At 43.3% G+C, this 17,060-nt stretch overlaps 1 protein-coding gene across 5 annotated transcripts in view; it reads right to left on the bottom strand.

Moving 5' to 3' along the window:
• mtss1la (MTSS I-BAR domain containing 2a) overlaps positions 1-17,060 on the bottom strand; it is a 39,281-nt gene that overhangs the window by 4,491 nt on the left and 17,730 nt on the right. For 2 of the 5 annotated variants that reach the window (XM_031822949.1, XM_031822951.1), the window contains exons 4-11: positions 13,710-13,794; positions 13,506-13,597; positions 13,322-13,396; positions 12,875-12,883; positions 10,563-10,720; positions 3,519-3,626; positions 3,133-3,363; positions 680-754 (exon numbers count right to left, since the gene is read on the bottom strand). In XM_031822949.1, coding sequence (XP_031678809.1) covers positions 680-754; positions 3,133-3,363; positions 3,519-3,626; positions 10,563-10,720; positions 12,875-12,883; positions 13,322-13,396; positions 13,506-13,597; positions 13,710-13,794 — 833 coding nt within the window. The remainder of the gene's footprint in view (positions 1-679; positions 755-3,132; positions 3,364-3,518; positions 3,627-10,562; positions 10,721-12,874; positions 12,884-13,321; positions 13,397-13,505; positions 13,598-13,709; positions 13,795-17,060) is intronic. The other 3 variants (XM_031822950.1, XM_031822952.1, XM_031822953.1) reach the window with 2 other exon arrangements.

Genomic DNA, 17,060 nt, shown 5'->3' with positions numbered 1-17,060 from the left:
CAGCCATAGATTGATTGATTGATTGATTGATTGGTCTGTCTGTCTGTCTGTCTGTCTGTCTGTCTGTCTGTCTGTCTGTCTGTCTGTCTGTCTGTCTGTCTGTCTGTCTGTCTGTCTGTCTGTCTGTCTGTCTGTCTGTCTGTCTGTCTGTCTGTCTGTCTGTCTGTCTGTCTGTCTGTCTGTCTGTCTGTCTGTCTGTCTGTCTGTCTGTCTGTCTGTCTGTCTGTCTGTCTGTCTGTCTGTCTGTCTGTCTGTCTGTCTGTCTGTCTGTCTGTCTGTCTGTCTGTCTGTCTGTCTGTCTGTCTGTCTGTCTGTCTGTCTGTCTGTCTGTCTGTCTGTCTGTCTGTCTGTCTGTCTGTCTGTCTGTCTGTCTGTCTGTCTGTCTGTCTGTCTGTCTGTCTGTCTGTCTGTCTGTCTGTCTGTCTGTCTGTCTGTCTGTCTGTCTGTCTGTCTGTCTGTCTGTCTGTCTGTCTGTCTGTCTGTCTGTCTGTCTGTCTGTCTGTCTGTCTGTCTGTCTGTCTGTCTGTCTGTCTGTCTGTCTGTCTGTCTGTCTGTCTGTCTGTCTGTCTGTCTGTCTGTCTGTCTGTCTGTCTGTCTGTCTGTCTGTCTGTCTGTCTGTCTGTCTGTCTGTCTGTCTGTCTGTCTGTCTGTCTGTCTGTCTGTCTGTCTGTGTACTAACCGCGGTGGGAGAGTTGCATTCACTGACAGATTGGCAGGTTTCTGATGCCTCAGAGGAGGCTGAGCTGGTGGACTTCTGTAGATGGAATCAGAGAGATGGAGAGAGAAGAGTAGTGGGAAAGATGGAGAAAGGTTGAAATAGATTAAAAGAGTGACAAGAAGTGAGTGAGATTGAGAAAAGAGGAGGAGAGTGAGTGAGAGGGAGGGAAAATAAGGGGAAAGAGGGGAAAGAATATGACTCAAGGAACTATTTACTCTTCTACAACATACCATCACACAATATTGCTCTTCTGCTTTGGAAGATTGCATCAGATTCCCTCCCTGATTCCCATTCTATTTACAGAGAAATTTTAACAGCCATCTGCCACAATAATTCATAGTATATCAAGGAGGAAAACTCTAGCATCATCTAACAGGCTTGATGGTATAAGTAATAACACATACCAGCCAGAAAGAGGATAAAAGAGGATTCTCACGTTACCAAACCTGGGTTCAAATACTATTTAGGATATTTCAATTACTTTTAAAGACATATGGAAGTTACATATTTTTACTTGGAAAGACAAGTAGTTGAATATTTTAATGCATTTGGAAATGCACATGAAAGTATTTGAAAATACACTGATTAAAATACACTCCCATGCATTTGAAAATAGTATTTGAAATGCAGTTGAAGTCAGAAGTTTACATACACCTTAGCCAAATACATTTTAACTCATTTTTTCACAATCCCTGACATTTAATCATAGTGAAAAATTCCCTGTTTTAGGTCAGTTAGGATCACCACTTTATTTTAAGAATATCAAATGTCAGAATAATAGTTTAGAGAATGATTTATTTCAGCTTTTATTTCTTTCATCACATTCCCAGTGGGTCAGAAGTTTACATACACTCAATTAGTATTCGGTAGCATTGCCTTTACATTGTTTAACTTGGGTCAAACGTTTCGGGTAGCCTTCCACAAGCTTCCCACAGTAAGTTGGGTGAATTTTGGCCCATTCCTCCTGACAGAGCTGGTGTAACTGAGCCAGGTTTGTAGGCCTCCTTGCTTGCACACGCCTTTTCAGTTCTGCCCACAAAATTTCTACAGGATTGAGGTCAGGACTTTGTGATTTTGCCACAACTTTGGAAGTATGCTTGGGGTCATTGTCCATTTGGAAGACCCATTTGTGACCAAGCTTTAACTTGAGATGTCTTGAGATGTTGCTTCAATATATCCACATAATTTTCCAACCTCATGATGCCATCTATTTTGTGAAATGCACCAGTCCCTCCTGCAGCAAAGCACCCCCACAACATGATGCTGTCACCCCTGTGCTTCACGGTTGGGATGGTGTTCTTCGGCTTGCAAGCCTCCCCCTTTTTCCTCGAAACATAACGATGGTCATTATGGCCAAACAGTTCTATATTTGTTTCATCAGACCAGAGGACATTTCTCTAAAAAGTACTATCTTTGTCCCCATGTGCAGTTTGCAAACCGTAGTCTGGCTTTTTTATGGCAGTTTTGGAGCAATGACCTTACTACTTGCTGAGCGGCCTTTCGGGTTATGTTGATATAGGACTCGTTTTACTGTGGATATAGATACTTTTGTGCCCGTTTCCTCCAGCATCTTCACAATGTGCTTTGCTGTTGTTCTGAGATTGATTTGAACTTTTCGCACCAAAGTGCGTTCATCTCTAGGAGACAGAATGCGTCTTCTTCCTGAGCGGAATGACGGCTGCGTGGTCCCATGGTGTTTTTACTTGCGTACTGTTGTTTGTACAGATGAACGTGGTACCTTCAGAAGTTTGGAAATTGTTCCCAAGGATGAACTAGACTTGTGGAGGTCTACAATTTGGCTGATTTCTTTTGATTTCCCCATGATGTCAAGCAAAGAGGCACTGAATTTGAAGGTAGGCCTTGAAATACATCCACAGGTACACCTCCAATTGACTCAAATGGTGTCAATTAGCCTATCAGAAGCTTCTAAAGCCATGATATCATTTTCTGGAATTTTCCAAGCTGTTTAAAGGCACAGTCAACTTAGTGTAAACTTCTGACCCACTGGAATTGTAATACAGTGAATTATAAGTGAAATAATCTGTCTGTAAACAATTGTTGGAAAAATTAGATGTCCTAACCAAACTATAGTTTGTTAACAAGACATTTGTGGAGTGGTTGAAAAACAAGTTTTAATGACTCCAACCTAAGTATGTAAACTTCTGACTTCAACTGTAAGTATTTAGGAAATTATTTGAAAATAAATACTAATAAATAGAAGTATTAGACTCGGGACATATTATTTGAATACTGAAATACACAGAACATAAGTATTTAAATAACAAATAATCAAATACACATGTATTTCAACCCAGGTTGGTGCATTATCATACTCCAAAGGTTTGATAATCAAGAACGTGACAAGAGAACCTGGAGTGGAGCCTAGAGACTGACTGACTCCGAGGAGTGTCTACCTGGCTGGTGATGTCAGAGGGCATGGGCGAGGGGGGCTTGGAGTGGGTGTTGGCATCCTGAGAGATGAACCCTGAATCATGGGAGGAGACACTACTGAGACGATGGGCACCGACAGTTGGCATCTGGAGGATACTGCACATACTGCTCTTCCTGGAGGCAGCACTGCTGGGAGAGGAGGGAGGGGTCTGGTAGGACCAACTGTAGTCTGAACCCTTCAGGTCCCCGATCACCTGGAGAGAGAGAAGAGAGAGTTTAGGCAAGCAAAACCTACACTAAGTGCATTCACTGTTTGACATGTTATGCTACTGGTTAAGCATGTTTGCTTGCAAGACTGATTTCTTGCGTAAGGAAAGTCTTGTTCTTTTGTGTATATGTTGGAGATTACCTGCTCACTAGCCGGGGGCAGTTTGTGTGGGTCTTCAGTGAGCACAGTGAGGTCATCAACAATGGCCTGCAGGTGAGTGATCTCTCCCAGCATGGCTATCTCTCCATTCTGAAGAGGAGCAACAACAAGACCTTTCGCTCAGCAACACACAAAGACATAACATGTGCATTATTTAAGACTAACTGAAATAACTGTGACAAAAAAACAACTTTAACATGAAAGTTAAGACCAACCAAACAACTCCACTGTGGACAGAATGCAGTTGCACCTAGACACTGATCTAAGTATGGTCTGTAAATCTTTTCCATATAATGGTTCAGATTTAGGTAGGATAATCAGGTTCTACATCTGTGCCTAAAGTACAGTCCTACATTGGGTCAGATACCCACAGATCCCTGTGGTTGACCTGCAAAAAAAATTGGCTGGAGGGTGGAATGAAAGCATTCTTTCAACCAGTGGTCGGCTGGCGGTTCAGAACAATTATATTGCGGGTTGGAAACGTTTGAATTACATCAAGATAAAAAAAAAATTGTACAAGCCCAGGAGCTTGTTGTGTTGAAATGTGTTGCGAATTCCATTATGTGAGCAGTGAGGCAGATAGTCTAGGACTAGGCGACCATCCATGCAGCAAGAGACTGGAGCAGGGAACTGTCCATTATGTCTGTGGTGCTGAAACATTCATAATTTGTCCATGTGCAGATCCTATGTTCCTGCCACGCGACAATAAGTTGGCAAGTTTATTTTCCCTGACTCCTAGCTCACGCGAAAATGGCTAACGTAACAGGAGAAATAAAAAGCAAGGTTATGATGGTGGAATACACCATCGTGGTAACAGGTACTGCGCGAGTGAAATCCCCAGTTTGGAGTCATTGTGGACAAGGAGGACAACAACCCGGTAAAAGTGCAAGCAGCAGGTATTTGTTTATGATAATTCAGTTAATTAATTAATTATTACGCACTGTAAATTCATTAATTTAGACCATATGCAGGCCATATAAAGTTTAAACCTGTGTGCTCGGTAAAAGTTTGAGAAGCCAATTGCCTACTAAATAAATGCATTTTTGCAGCCTGTAGCCTATTCAATTCTGGGAATTGTAAACTATTTGATTATCTAAACTTCAACCAAGATCTCAGCGATCACTGCCTCATTGCCTGCATCCTTAATGGGTCAGCGGTCAAACGATCTCCTCATCACTGTCAAACGCTCCCTGAAACACTTCAGCGAGCAGGCCTTTCTAATCGACCTGGCCGGGGTATCCTGGAAGGATATTGATCTCATCCCGTCAGTAGAGGATGCCTGGGTATTTTTTATAAATGCCTTCCTAACCATCTTAAATAAGCATGCCCCATTCAAGAAATGTAGAACCAGGAACAGATATAGCCCTTGGTTCGCTAGCTTTTTCAAGCAGAAATTTGCTTCCTGCAACACTAACTCAAAAAAGTTCTGGGACACTGTAAAGTCCATGGAGAATAAGAACACCTCCTCCCAGCTGCCCACTGCACTGAAGATAGGAAACACTGTCACCACTGATAAATCCACCATAATTGAGAATTTCAATAAGCATTTTTCTACGGCTTGCCATGTTTTCCACCTGGCTACTCCTACCCCGGTCAACAGCACTGCACCCCCCACAGCAACTCGCCAAAACCTTCCCCATTTCTCCTTCTCCCAAATCCAGTCAGCTGATGTTCTGTAAGAGCTGCAAAATCTGGACCCCTACAAATCAGCCGGGCTAGACAATCTGGACCCTTTCTTTCTAAAATTATCTGTCAAAATTGTTGCCAACCCTTTTACTAGCCTGTTCAACCTCTCTTTCGTGTCGTCTGAGATTCCCAAAGATTGGAAAGCAGCTGCGGTCATCCCCCTCTTCAAAGGGGGGGACACTCTTGACCCAAACTGCTACAGACCTATATCAATCCTACCCTGCCTTTCTAAAGTCTTCGAAAGCCACGTCAACAAAGAGATTACCGACCATTTCGAATCTCACCATACCTTCTCTGTTATGCAATCTGGTTTCAGAGCTGGTCATGGGTGCACCTCAGCCACGCTCAAGGTCCTAAACGATATCTTAACCGCCATTGATAAGAAACATTACTGTGCAGCCATATTCATTGATCTGGCCAAGGCTTTCGACTCTGTCAATCACCACATCCTCATCGGCAGACTCGACAGCCTTGGTTTCTCAAATGATTGCCTCGCCTGGTTCACCAACTATTTCTCTGATAGAGTTCAGTGTGTCAAATCGGAGGGTCTGCTGTCCGGACCTCTGGCAGTCTCTATGGGGGTGCCACAGGGTTCAATTCTTGGACCGACTCTCTTCTCTGTATACATCAATGATGTCGCTCTTGCTGCTGGTGAGTGTCTGATCCACCTCTACGCAGACGACACCATTCTGTATACTTCTGGCCCTTCTTTGGAAACTGTTAACAACCCTCCAGGCAAGCTTCAATACCATACAAGTCTCCTTCCATGGCCTTCAATTGCTCTTAAATACAAGTAAAACTAAATGCATGCTCTTCAACCGATCGCTGCCTGCACCTGCCCGCCTGTCCAACATCACTACTCTGGACGGCTTAGAATACGTGGACAACTACAAATACCTAGGTGTCTGGTTACACTGTAAACTCTCCTTCCAGATCCACATCAAACATCTCCAATCCAAAGTTAAATCTAGAATTGGCTTCCTATTTCGCAACAAAGTATTCTTCACTCATGCTGCCAAACATACCCTTGTAAAACTGACCATCCTACCAATCCTCGACTTCGGCGATGTCATTTACAAAATAGCCTCCAATACCCTACTCAAAAAATTGGATGCAGTCTATCACAGTGCAATCCGTTTTGTCACCAAAGCCCCATATACTACCCACCATTGCGACCTGTACGCTCTCGTTGGCTGGCCCTCGCTTCATACTCGTCGCCATACCCACTGGCTCCATGTCATCTACAAGACCCTGCTAGGTAAAGTCCCCCCTTATCTCAGCTCGCTGGTCACCATAGCATCTCCCACCTGTAGCACACGCTCCAGCAGGTATATCTCTCTATTCACCCCCAAAACCAATTCTTTCTTTGGCCGCCTCTCCTTCCAGTTCTCTGCTGCCAATGACTGGAACAAACTACAAAAAATCTCTGAAACTGGAAACACTTATCTCCCTCACTAGCTTTAAGCACCAACTGTCAGAGCAGCTCACAGATTACTGCACCTGTACATAGCCCACCTATAATTTAGCCCAAACAACTACCTCTTTCCCTACTGTATTTAATTTATTTATTTATTTATTTTGCTCCTTTGCACCCATTATTTTTATTTCTACTTTGCACATTCTTCCACTGCAAAACTACCATTCCAGTGTTTTACTTGCTATATTGTATTTACTTTGCCACCACAGCCTTTTTTTGCCTTTACCTCCCTTATCTCACCTCATTTGCTCACATCGTATATAGACTTGTTTATACTGTATTATTGACTGCATGTTTGTTTTACTCCATGTGTAACTCTGTGTCGTTGTATGTGTCGAACTGCTTTGCTTTATCTTGGCCAGGTCGCAATTGTAAATGAGAACTTGTTCTCAACTTGCCTACCTGGTTAAATAAAAGGTGAAATAAATCAAATAAAAAATAAATATTGATTGTAAAAGTATTGTTTTGTTATATCAGTATAGGTTTTATTAGAAGAATGCTAATTATAGGGCTCTTTCTCAAAGCAATTTGAGATGTCAATGTGCCGCACAGCATTGTGAAAATAAGAAGATCGGCCTATCCTTCTTATTCATTCATGGCATGGCTTCCTTTTATCCAAATGTAGACATGCAGACAAATTAATTAATTTATGGATGGGGAATAGCCTACTGCTCTGGAGTCATGAATCGGCTCTCGGAACAATTCTATGGGGGTGGCTCAGGTTGCAGAGAATTATTATTTTAAATTTTTGGGGATGATATTGATTTGGGAATTGAATTCTTAGAATTGACCTAACATTGGAATTCAGAGGAATTCAATTATCTCTGAATTCAAAGACTGACCTGGAATTTAAATTGAATTAAATGTAATTAACCAGGAGAGAGAATAGAATTATAATGTGGACACTGTAAAGTCCATGGAGAATAAGAACACCTCCTCCCAGCTGCCCACTGCACTGAAGATAGGAAACACTGTCACCACTGATAAATCCACCATAATTGAGAATTTCAATAAGCATTTTTCTACGGCTTGCCATGTTTTCCACCTGGCTACTCCTACCCCGGTCAACAGCACTGCACCCCCCACAGCAACTCGCCAAAACCTTCCCCATTTCTCCTTCTCCCAAATCCAGTCAGCTGATGTTCTGTAAGAGCTGCAAAATCTGGACCCCTACAAATCAGCCGGGCTAGACAATCTGGACCCTTTCTTTCTAAAATTATCTGTCAAAATTGTTGCCAACCCTTTTACTAGCCTGTTCAACCTCTCTTTCGTGTCGTCTGAGATTCCCAAAGATTGGAAAGCAGCTGCGGTCATCCCCCTCTTCAAAGGGGGGGACACTCTTGACCCAAACTGCTACAGACCTATATCAATCCTACCCTGCCTTTCTAAAGTCTTCGAAAGCCACGTCAACAAAGAGATTACCGACCATTTCGAATCTCACCATACCTTCTCTGTTATGCAATCTGGTTTCAGAGCTGGTCATGGGTGCACCTCAGCCACGCTCAAGGTCCTAAACGATATCTTAACCGCCATTGATAAGAAACATTACTGTGCAGCCGTATTCATTGATCTGGCCAAGGCTTTCGACTCTGTCAATCACCACATCCTCATCGGCAGACTCGACAGCCTTGGTTTCTCAAATGATTGCCTCGCCTGGTTCACCAACTATTTCTCTGATAGAGTTCAGTGTGTCAAATCGGAGGGTCTGCTGTCCGGACCTCTGGCAGTCTCTATGGGGGTGCCACAGGGTTCAATTCTTGGACCGACTCTCTTCTCTGTATACATCAATGATGTCGCTCTTGCTGCTGGTGAGTGTCTGATCCACCTCTACGCAGACGACACCATTCTGTATACTTCTGGCCCTTCTTTGGAAACTGTTAACAACCCTCCAGGCAAGCTTCAATACCATACAAGTCTCCTTCCATGGCCTTCAATTGCTCTTAAATACAAGTAAAACTAAATGCATGCTCTTCAACCGATCGCTGCCTGCACCTGCCCGCCTGTCCAACATCACTACTCTGGACGGCTTAGAATACGTGGACAACTACAAATACCTAGGTGTCTGGTTACACTGTAAACTCTCCTTCCAGATCCACATCAAACATCTCCAATCCAAAGTTAAATCTAGAATTGGCTTCCTATTTCGCAACAAAGTATTCTTCACTCATGCTGCCAAACATACCCTTGTAAAACTGACCATCCTACCAATCCTCGACTTCGGCGATGTCATTTACAAAATAGCCTCCAATACCCTACTCAAAAAATTGGATGCAGTCTATCACAGTGCAATCCGTTTTGTCACCAAAGCCCCATATACTACCCACCATTGCGACCTGTACGCTCTCGTTGGCTGGCCCTCGCTTCATACTCGTCGCCATACCCACTGGCTCCATGTCATCTACAAGACCCTGCTAGGTAAAGTCCCCCCTTATCTCAGCTCGCTGGTCACCATAGCATCTCCCACCTGTAGCACACGCTCCAGCAGGTATATCTCTCTATTCACCCCCAAAACCAATTCTTTCTTTGGCCGCCTCTCCTTCCAGTTCTCTGCTGCCAATGACTGGAACAAACTACAAAAAATCTCTGAAACTGGAAACACTTATCTCCCTCACTAGCTTTAAGCACCAACTGTCAGAGCAGCTCACAGATTACTGCACCTGTACATAGCCCACCTATAATTTAGCCCAAACAACTACCTCTTTCCCTACTGTATTTAATTTATTTATTTATTTATTTTGCTCCTTTGCACCCATTATTTTTATTTCTACTTTGCACATTCTTCCACTGCAAAACTACCATTCCAGTGTTTTACTTGCTATATTGTATTTACTTTGCCACCACGGCCTTTTTTTGCCTTTACCTCCCTTATCTCACCTCATTTGCTCACATCGTATATAGACTTGTTTATACTGTATTATTGACTGCATGTTTGTTTTACTCCATGTGTAACTCTGTGTCGTTGTATGTGTCGAACTGCTTTGCTTTATCTTGGCCAGGTCGCAATTGTAAATGAGAACTTGTTCTCAACTTGCCTACCTGGTTAAATAAAAGGTGAAATAAATCAAATAAAAAATAAATATTGATTGTAAAAGTATTGTTTTGTTATATCAGTATAGGTTTTATTAGAAGAATGCTAATTATAGGGCTCTTTCTCAAAGCAATTTGAGATGTCAATGTGCCGCACAGCATTGTGAAAATAAGAAGATCGGCCTATCCTTCTTATTCATTCATGGCATGGCTTCCTTTTATCCAAATGTAGACATGCAGACAAATTAATTAATTTATGGATGGGGAATAGCCTACTGCTCTGGAGTCATGAATCGGCTCTCGGAACAATTCTATGGGGGTGGCTCAGGTTGCAGAGAATTATTATTTTAAATTTTTGGGGATGATATTGATTTGGGAATTGAATTCTTAGAATTGACCTAACATTGGAATTCAGAGGAATTCAATTATCTCTGAATTCAAAGACTGACCTGGAATTTAAATTGAATTAAATGTAATTAACCAGGAGAGAGAATAGAATTATAATGTAATTTGTGGAATTGACTTCAACCCTCAACTCTAGCCTAAAGCCAAGGCAACTTCTCCCGGGAGCCCACCCCGCCCTGGTATCTCAGCAATCCTCCTCTCTCACCACCATACGCTGATCTACAATCAGGCAGGTTTTTCCCACATACTGGTTAAGGTTAAGATTTAGGGAGTGTAATCTTATCCTAGATCTATGCCCCAGCACCCACCCCAGCCAACTCTATCATCATCCTCCCCTCTCACAACCACAGACTGATCTAAAGTGAGTGAAGTTTTCCCTATAATAGCTAAGGATTTGGATTTGGATAGGCTGATCCTAGATCTGTGCTCACCACCACAGGCTTCAGCAGGTTGATGAAGAAGCAGTAGCGCCCCCTCTCCTCTAGGAGGGCCCGGCGCACCGCCTGCTTCTCGGTCTCCCCCATCAGAAGGTAGAGGTCACTGACGTCCTGCATGGCACTGTCCAGCTGGGGACGCAGGTTACCCCGGCCTGGGGGGGGGGGGGGGGGGGGGTAAAGAGAGAGGAGTACATAGAGGAGGGAAGATAAAAGAGGAAGACGAGAGAAAGGGTAAGGGGCAGGGGATAGCAGAGGGAGGGGTCAATAGTGAAAGAACAGGGTACCCGGGGATGAGGGGCATTGGATAAGATGGTTAGAGGATGAGGATGAAATGAGAGAGGAGGAGGAGAAGAAAAGAGTGGTGATTAGAACCCTCTGTCAGGTTTGGGCCTGCCGGTGTACCGTAGGACAGACCATCATTGACAAACAACACTGCACTGAAATGATATACGTCAATGAGAATGGGACGAAACTACAGCACATATCTTAAACGAGACTAGCACCAACAACTCCGCAGGTAGCCTAGTGGGTTAGAGCGTTGGGCCAGTCAGGAAAAGGATGCTGGTTTGAATACCTGAGCAGACAAGGTGAAAAATCTGTTGGTGTCCTTGAGCAAGGCACAACCCTAATTTGCTCCATGGGTGCTGTACTACTTTGGCTGACGCTGTAAAACAACACATTTCACTGTACATATCTGGTGTATGTGACCAAAAAAAAAAAAAGATTATATGGATGGAGATCCTGAAATGAACATGGTTTACTAGCACAGGTAAATACAACACTGATGACATATTCAGCCGCCATGTATGAGACAGCCTTATTGTTGAGGAAAACTCATTACAACTCATTATCAGTAATAAGAGGTTTATTTGAGCAATTGCAAGGAAAATCACTCTCTCAGGATGAACCTGGGGAGTATATTGTTCATTTACAAATGACACAGTCTTTAAATACTTCATCTACACAAAGAGATAAATCCCCCTTCTAGGTGGAGGCAAGCTAGGAAAATAGATAAGGGGTAATTGGCTCCACTTCCGGTTCTAACCAGTTCTCACAGCCTATATGTCTAAGATAAAGGAGTGCTAGGATCTTTAAAACCAGAGGAAATTAGATTTCCGCATTGCTTTTAGTGCCCTATAGATAATGAGATAATGAGATAGTAATAATTCACTCCTCTGTTCGGTATGTAAAGAGGTTACTGAACAACTGTGGAAAATGACCAGTGACTGTGGAAAATAACCAGTGACTGTGGAAAATGACCAGTGACTGTGGATAATGACCAGTGACTGTGGATAATGACCAGTGACTGTGGAAAATGACCAGTGACTGTGGAAAATGACCAGTGACTGTGGAAAATGACCAGTGACTGTGGATAATGACCAGTGACTGTGGATAATGACCAGTGACTGTGGATAATGACCAGTGACTGTGGAAAATGACCAGTGACTGTGGAAAATGACCAGTGACTGTGGAAAATGACCAGTGACTGTGGAAAATGACCAGTGACTAGTACCGTTCAACTCAAGAGACTGTAACAAAAAAGTTTTGTACCCAAATTATGTAACATGGTGACATGATGACCAAGAGGGGTGTGTAGAGGAGGCCGTGTTGGGGAAGCTAAAATATAGTTTACCAAGCTACTAATTAAGTTAAGCTACACTACAGCTACCCTTAAGAGAAATATAGTTGACTTAACTAAAGTTACTTTGAAAAAGTAGTTCACTACATCCAAAGTACTCAGTGATTAATCATATGTAAATCTGAAACGTCATAGACTACAAATTGCTACAAACAGATCACTCTGGACTGGAGTCCGATGTTAACAGAATGTGTAATTTAGCCTATTAAAAACTCAACTTCAAGTGAGAATTTGGCAGATCTGATGACAAAAAAGAAAGGAATGTCTTGCCTACTTCTCCCATATTTCTATGTAGTGCGCAGTTCCTGTAGTTAGCTACAACGCTGCATGGCAAAACTAAGTAATTATCTACTGAAAACACTAGCTTGATTTGAATTTAGGTGAACTACCACCAAGCTACTGCCAAATGTAGTTCAATTACTAGTTGAACTACATATAGTTTACTACTCTCCATCACAGACGAGGGGTATGTCAATACTGATAGGACACACCAGTATCAGACAGACTACAACACTCCAGGTGAGATGGTCAGACACAATGACATGATGATGCAGGACACACACACACACACAGAAACACACACACACACACGGGATAATAACTATAGCATTATCATGAAATGCCTCATGCAACGTGGGGAAATGTGGGGAAAGCATAACACACATACCTAGAAGCTCTACAGCAGGGAAATAGGCCAGTGAGGAGGCAGAGGAGGAGACAGACAGGTAGCATGGGTGGAAGAGGGGGGGGGGGAGCATAGACAGAAAGCCCAATATTAGAGTTGGCACAGTCATCGTTAGACGCATTGAAATAGATCAAAGTTGTACACATAAACCTCTTCTTTTTCCCTCCAAACTCTCCAAACCTTTTGGATGATAGCCTTCATTTCTGATTTATCCCTCATTGGAAACCCATGACATGTATTTCTCATTCAGGACACTAGGTAGTGGCATTTCCCAGTTAGGTGCTGGTAACTAGCCTACAGCAGTACAGCACCTTTTCTATCTAGTCTACATCCTGTTTTGGACAGAGTTTTTAACAGTAGCCAATCAGTAACCAGTCGTTTTTAGCAGTAGCCAATCAGATCATGTCACAGGGTGCGGTTCGATGTTACCTTTCCTGGCCTTCTTCTGGAGCTTCATGGTGTCTGAGGACTTCCTCTTGATCTCCTGGCGAGACCGCTTGTATTCTGATGAGGAGAGAAGGAGCGGTCAACCTGGAGTTAAGCGTCATTTGTTGATTGATTTGATCAATCAATCAAATTCAATATATATAGCCCTTTTAACATAAACCCTCACCTTTGGCGTGGTCTTTGTCCAGCAGGTTAGCTGTCTTCTTCCATTCTTCTATCCTGTCCTGGAGAGGAGTGACTAGGCCTTCCATAAGAGCACTGGGGAGGAGAGGAAAGAAGAGGGAGGGTAAGGACAGGACTTGTAGCACCATTAGCAATGCACAGAGATGTAGGGAGAGGAATCAGGCAGGGTTGAAGGTGGACCACTTACTTGGTGAAGTGGCGTAGTTTAGTCTCGATGCTGCGGTGTCTCATGCACATCCTGGTCAGAGCTGAACCTATGTCCCTGGTGCCTCCTGGAGAGAGAGGGAGAGATTGGTTCTTGTAGTGTGGCTTTACACAACCACTGGGGGGCGGCATTGCATATCACAACAAGGGACACCAGTCAGCTCAGCTAGCACAGTTATTTTCTCCAAACAAATTCTTACAAGAAAATGTCAAAAGTAATCAATCCAACACAACTTCTATAGGCTGCAGCCCATTCATCCTGCACATTATCTTGCATCTACTACCCTGGTCTGGACACCAACTACACCAATGAAATGTAATTGCATTCAGTGATTTACCCACCCCACCCCACAGCCCAGGAAATCACAGCTTGTCTGAGTTGCTGTACTACTTCTCCTCTCTAGTCTAATTAAAATGGGGTGTTAAGCCTTAAAGCCCAGGCTGGCCCCAAGCTACATGCTCTGCCGGCTACAGGCCGCATCCAGGGCTCATTCTTAGGGACCGCAGAAATATCGGCCAGGATTGATCCTGCTCTAATCCACTGGGCCAACGCGGCCTAATCGGGGGATGGTCGGGAGGGTCTCACACCAACACACACATTCGCAGGCAGACACACACATGTGCATGAGCGCACGCATGCGCTCGCACGCGTGTGTGTTGGCAGGTGGTGTGATTTACATACCCCCTCTTCCCAACTCTATCCTGAAGGAAAAAGGTGGGTACCCTGTAAGGGGATATCCCTCTATTCTTCCCTGGCCTGCTCTGCCTTTCCTGTTCTCTGGGTTTCCTAAACACCATTCTAACAGGGGTGTGAGGAAAGACCGGCTTGAACCTGTCTGTCCACGAGTAAGGCTCAATCTACCAAGCCTGGGCCTGCACACAGTTAAGCCCTTTCCACACTATTGTGCCAACCCGAACTGTGCTAGCTTCAGCAACTATGTTGGATGTGTAGCCAGGCCAGTGCAGGACAGCTCAGCTCAGTAGAGTGAAAAAGATATTAGAGGGAGAAGAGAGAGAGAAAGCTGCTGATCTAACTGGATCAAATCAAACATCGTCTGACTGTAGAATACTGAAGATTAGGGTTGTTATGATTGACCGATATGTATCGGTCCCTGGTTCAAATGTTTAAGATATGAGCGCATCGACCCCAAACTCGATTCAAATGTAGCATCCACCGGTCAGGCAATAGATTCAAATGTTACAAGTTATTTTTTTCTCAAATGACTTTCTTTCTACCTTCTGAAAATATCTCATCTTGTGTGACAATTGCGTCCTCTCCTTCAGTGACGAACTAAGCATGTAATTGTGTTGACAATCATTGATATACGGGGTGGCGGGTAGCCTAGTGGTTATAGCGTTGGACTAGTAACCGAAAGGGTTCTAGATCGATTCCCCGAGCTGACAAGGTAAAAAGTCTGTCGTTCTGGCCCTGAACAAGGAAGGCCGTCATTGTAAATAAGAATTTGTTCTTAACTGACTTGCCTAGTTAAATAAAGGTTAAAAAAAAAAATATATATATATATACAAGTCATTTTTCATGCCGAACAAGCCCAGGCAATACAGTATCAGTAGCCTAGTCAAACTGGACACTGTGCGTAGCTTCGCACGCTGACAAACAAGAGGGAGGCCTATTCCTAATCTGGCACGTCTGCGGGTTACCTTCAGCATTCAAATGTTTGTCAAATGGATTGCGCAATATTACATTTTATGTTAAACAATGTCATTTGTAAGGCTATTTTTATCAAATGTGCTGTTGAATAAAAGTAGCCTAAGCTACCACCGGAGACACCACTCTCATCTGTCTATAAAGAGGCTACGTGCTGATCAGGGATTAGGTTTTAATTTGATTGTTCAGGTTCACCCTCAGCAATCGTTTTGGTAGTTTTGCTTGAAACAATCAGTATGGTCAGCTATAGATATTCAGGGTAAAGTTGCTAATTTCATAATGAGGACAGCAATCATTTTTGCTACCCACACTGCATGGTTGAAGCAGAGAAGGAGAGAAGCTCACTCCAACTCCGTCAACATTTCCAAGCGGTCTAAACCATTGGATTAGGAGACGGGGGTGAAATCCAAATTTTGTAACACTTTTTGGTCGATGTACAGATGTTTTGTGAATGCTTAAATAGTGGTGTGAATACAATTATGTACATTGATGTTTTGCTGTGTCATAGCACATTTTTAAGATGCATATGGATACATTACTAGCTCTAACACTTTTAATCTGCAAAATTAACTAATTCATCTGTGGGTGATGGTTTTTTTTAGATCAAAAGTGGGGAGGAACAAAAAGAAAACAATGCCCCCCCCAAACTGACAGTGGGGTGGTAGATGCCCAGCTTCCCTTATGGTTTAGCTCCGGGGCCTACATTCACACAGTCAGCTCAGACAGATCCGGCTCAGAGACCCAGTGCATCGAATAGTATCGCATCGAACCGGATCGCATTGATTCAATCTCTAATCGAAGTGAATCGTTTCAAACTGAAACTTAGCGATCCTGTATCATATCGGAGCCAATGTATCTACAGTGGGGCAAAAAAGTATTTAGTCAGCCACCAATTGTGCAAGTTCTCCCACTTAAAAAGATGAGAGAGGCCTGTAATTTTCATCATAGGTACACTTCAACTATGACAGAAAATCACATTGTAGGATTTTTTATGAATTTATTTGCAAATTATGGTGGAAAATAAGTATTTGGTCAATAACAAAAGTTTCTCAATACTTTGTTATATACCCTTTGTTGGCAATGACAGAGGTCAAACGTTTTCTGTAAGTCTTCACAAGGTTTTCACACACTGTTGCTGGTATTTTGGCCCATTCCTCCATGCAGATCTCCTCTAGAGCAGTGATGTTTTGGGGCTGTTGCTGGGCAACACGGACTTTCAACTCCCTCCAAAGATTTTCTATGGGGTTGAGATCTGGAGACTGGCTAGGCCACTCCAGGACCTTGAAATGCTTCTTACGAAGCCACTCCTTCGTTGCCCGGGCGGTGTGTTTGGGATCATTGTCATGCTGAAAGACCCAGCCACGTTTCATCTTCAATGCCCCTGCTGATGGAAGGAGGTTTTCACTCAAAATCTCATGATACATGGCCCCATTCATTCTTTCCTTTACACAGATCAGTCGTCCTGGTCCCATTGCAGAAAAACAGCCCCAAAGCATGATTTTTCCACCCCCATGCTTCACAGTAGGTATGGTGTTCTTTGGATGCAACTCAGCATTCTTTGTCCTCCAAACACGACGAGTTGAGTTTTTACCAAAAAGTTATATTTTGGTTTCATCTGACCATGTGACATTCTCCAAATCTTCTTCTGGATCATCCAAATGCTCTCTA

The sequence above is a fragment of the Oncorhynchus kisutch genome, linkage group LG4, assembly GCF_002021735.2.
Source record: "Oncorhynchus kisutch isolate 150728-3 linkage group LG4, Okis_V2, whole genome shotgun sequence".
In the NCBI taxonomy this organism is placed as follows: Eukaryota; Metazoa; Chordata; class Actinopteri; order Salmoniformes; family Salmonidae; genus Oncorhynchus; species Oncorhynchus kisutch.
This window is presented reverse-complemented; position numbering and strand designations above follow the sequence as displayed.